A 3,388-nucleotide genomic window follows, 5' to 3' on the forward strand; every position below is an offset into this window, starting at 1 on the left:
GTCTTGAATTGGGTCAGTGGTCCCAAAAAAGATGAAGTAACTCATCTTCCTCATTTTGACCTTTTTGCCTTTCTGAGTTTTAACAATTCTAATTACTTTAGTGACCTGTAAGTTTCCTCTTGCGTGACTTTTGGATGGGCTCCCACAAAGGGAGGAAATTGGTAATTGTCTTTATTCTGTACACCAACTTATCAATGTTTCTGCTCATTATTCTAAGCACAGCTGAACAAACATGCAAATGACAGATCATCAATTATTTGGTAATCAGTTACTAGCATCTAAAACTCTATTTCAGGTCCAGCTCTCCTAACTATTTTGATTAACTCTTACTGGGCCCAAACTTACTATTGAAGTCCCAAGCGTATGACTAAAATCTTTATGTTTCCTCTAAATCTATGTTTCACCTACCTCAGGAAGGTGCAACAGTAGTTAAAGACAATAGTGCCTCCTCAGAGGGGGTTATTGAAGCATTTCCTGTAGAGAAAGCTCTTCCCAATTCGGGTCAGCCTGACTAACATGCAATTATTGCCTGGAAAGTAGTCCAGGATCTGCAATCCAAAGTAGCACAATACAGGCATGGTTCTCCTGAAGTTATGCAGGTTATTAGAGTGTTGAATACTGAGCTGCTTTCTCTGTTTGATGTTAAGCATTTAGCTCAGGTGTTATTTCAACCTGTGCAATATACAGTTTTTGAGAACTGGAGAAGGCTGGCTGACAAGGCTGCAGCTCAGAATATGATGTTACCTCCAAATCATCCCAGAGCGGGAGTTGGAGTGGAGGCTCTTACGGGACTTGGTATCTTTTCCAATCCCAAGCTCCAAGCTAATTGGGATCCTCTGGTCCTTGAACAGGCTCAAAATGTTGGCATGGGAGCTTTATTAAAAAGCATAGACATGGCTGCTCCTAAAATACGATATGTGAAAATTTCTCAGGGGCAGAAGGAGCATTTCTTATCCTTTGTGGAAAAGATCACTGCAGCCCTTGAGAAGCAGGTCGAAGATGAGACCTTGAGGCAGATGTTGTGCAGGCAACTAGCAAGAGATAATGCCAATGATGAGTGTAGAAGGATCATTGATGCTTTGCCAGGAGAACCCACACTAACAGACATGGTTGAAGCCTGCTCTAAGGTGGGATCTGGAGATCATAAGTCTGCACTTCTGTGGCCTATTCAGTTAAATTCTGATCATGGGACAAAAAAGCAATCTAAGGTTGAGAGCAGTCAGAAACAGATTAGAGAAAAGCAGAGAAATAAGGAGAACAGGGGAGCTGCTCAATGCAGGAGATGCGGTAGGCCAGGTCATTGTGCAGAATACTGTGAATCCATGTACCATGCCAATGGTCGACTTCTGACACGCTTGGGAAATTTGACCAGGAGCACAAGGGGAATGTGCGCTCAGACACAAATACTTCCCCGGGGCATGGCTCCTCCAACACAGGCCTACTCAGCCAGCTTAGAGGCAGCACCCAGGGATCAGCCAGGGTGGGTGTGCACACCACAGCTACAGTCACCTTAGAATCCTGTAGTGTTTATAACGATCCCTTGGATGCATATGGACCCCTAGGTCAAGGCTTTAGCGCATTGCTTGTGGGCAGGTCTAGTGTTACCATTCAGGGGATCTTTGTACACCGAGAAGTTATTGATGCTGATTTTACAGGCCAGATTTGTGCTATGGTTTCCACACCCACCCCCCTGTCACTATTCCTGAAATGATGCGCATTGCTCAACTTGTGCCTTTTAAGTCGTCTGTTCCTAGGTCAAAACAACAAAATCATGGAGATGGTGGCTTTGGATATACGGGACTTCCGCAGATCTTCTGGACTGCAGACATCTCTAGCCAAAAGCCACAGGTGACATGTACCCTAATCCTGCCAAATGCCCAGCTGCCCAAGCTACAGCTCCGAGGTTTGATTGACACAGGCACCGATGTGACAATCATCTCCTTTTCTGCGTGGCCTCCTGTGTGGCCTTTAGCCCCTCTGGGGTCGGCCATCGCAGGGTTGGGAAGAACCACAAAGAGCTACTTAAGTGAACGATCTGTACTGGTAGAAAACCCAGAGGGACAAACAGCTACAGTTCAAGCCTTTGTCACTGCAGTTCCGCTTAACCTCTGGGGGTGGGATGTATTGGCTGCCTGGGGGGTATGGATTGGGACAGATTTTTAATGGGGGCCACTGTGCTGAAGGGCGCAGAGTATCCTACACTGCCTTTGCGGTGGCTAGTAAACACCTCTATCTGGATTCCCCAGTGGCCCCTACCAAAAGAGAAAAGTTGCCCTTCACCAGCTGGTTCAGGAACAATTAAAGCAGGCACATCTTGAGCCTTCTACTAGTCCCTGGAACACTCCTGTTTTTGTAATTAAGAAAATATCAGGGAAATGGAGATTGTTACAGGATCTCCGACAAGTCAGTGCAGTAATGGAAGGTATTGGGTCATTGCAGCCTAGTATGCCCTCACCAACCATGATTCCAACAGGGTGGGAAATCCTGATCATTGATTTGAAGGATTGTTTTTTCACTATTCCTTTACATCCTGATGACAAACCAAAATTTGCTTTTACTGTGCCTGCAGTTAACAATGCTGAACCTGCAATGAGATATCAATGGAAGGTTCTACCTCAGGGCATGAAGAACAGCCCGACTATCTGTCAATGGTATGTCGCTCCAGCTTTGTCCAGAGTCCATGAGCAGTTACCATTACCATAATATCCTGGTGGCAGCATCCACCCAGGACGAGCTGCTGAGGATATAGCCTCTGCTGCTCAATACTCTGCATTCTTATGGATTGCAAGTGGCTCCAGAGAAAGTTCAATAGCATCCTCCTTGGAAATATTTAGGAGTAAAAATTCTGGATCAGACTATGCAACACCAAGAGGTGCAATTCTTGGGTTATATTAAGACCTTGAATGATGCTCAGAAATTGCTGGGTATCATCAGTTGGTTACATCCATATTTAGGGCTAACCACAGTGTGGATACAAAAATGCTGTTAGCATTGCTTTCTAAGCCGTGGGATACTTTTCTCTCTCATGAAGAGATTAGCAGAAGTTCTGTAAACCATGAACACCTGCGACCTTGTAGAATTTTGTTTATAGTACAGTAGGAAAATATTTTGATAATGGATATTTTAGGATTTTAGCCAATCACCCCAAGGGGTGGTTGATCCTTTGTCCAATTAGACTATGAAGAAAAAAGTCTATAAAAGAGTTTGTAAAGTAATTAAATAAATCAATCTTGCTGCACAATTCCTGCCTGCTGGATCTTCTCTCCTCCTCCTCCCTACGGCTGCGGGATATGGTAATATTTACTGCGCATTAATTGGTGTACGCCGACGTGATCTGCATGCTGCGACGTGTCCTGCTGCTGTGAGCCAAGCCGAATTCCTCTAGAGC

The 3,388-nt window shown here is 44.8% G+C and overlaps 1 protein-coding gene across 1 annotated transcript; it reads left to right on the top strand.

The window, feature by feature from the left end:
- Window positions 1–246: 246 nt before the first annotated feature.
- On the top strand, window positions 247–2,806 carry LOC116437164. The gene is made up of 2 exons (XM_032094768.1): window positions 247–1,848; window positions 2,570–2,806. The coding sequence occupies exon 1, from the start codon at window positions 594–596 to the stop codon at window positions 1,512–1,514; it is 921 nt and encodes a 306-aa protein (XP_031950659.1). The 5' UTR covers window positions 247–593; the 3' UTR covers window positions 1,515–1,848; window positions 2,570–2,806.
- Window positions 2,807–3,388: the final 582 nt, after the last annotated feature.

The sequence above is a fragment of the Corvus moneduloides genome, chromosome 33 (genome assembly GCF_009650955.1).
Source record: "Corvus moneduloides isolate bCorMon1 chromosome 33, bCorMon1.pri, whole genome shotgun sequence".
Classification (NCBI taxonomy): domain Eukaryota; kingdom Metazoa; phylum Chordata; class Aves; order Passeriformes; family Corvidae; genus Corvus; species Corvus moneduloides.

Excerpts from the sequence above, each read along its gene's own strand:
- LOC116437164 (XM_032094768.1), top strand. The coding sequence starts at position 594 with ATGCAGGTTATTAGAGTGTTGAATACTGAGCTGCTTTCTCTGTTTGAT.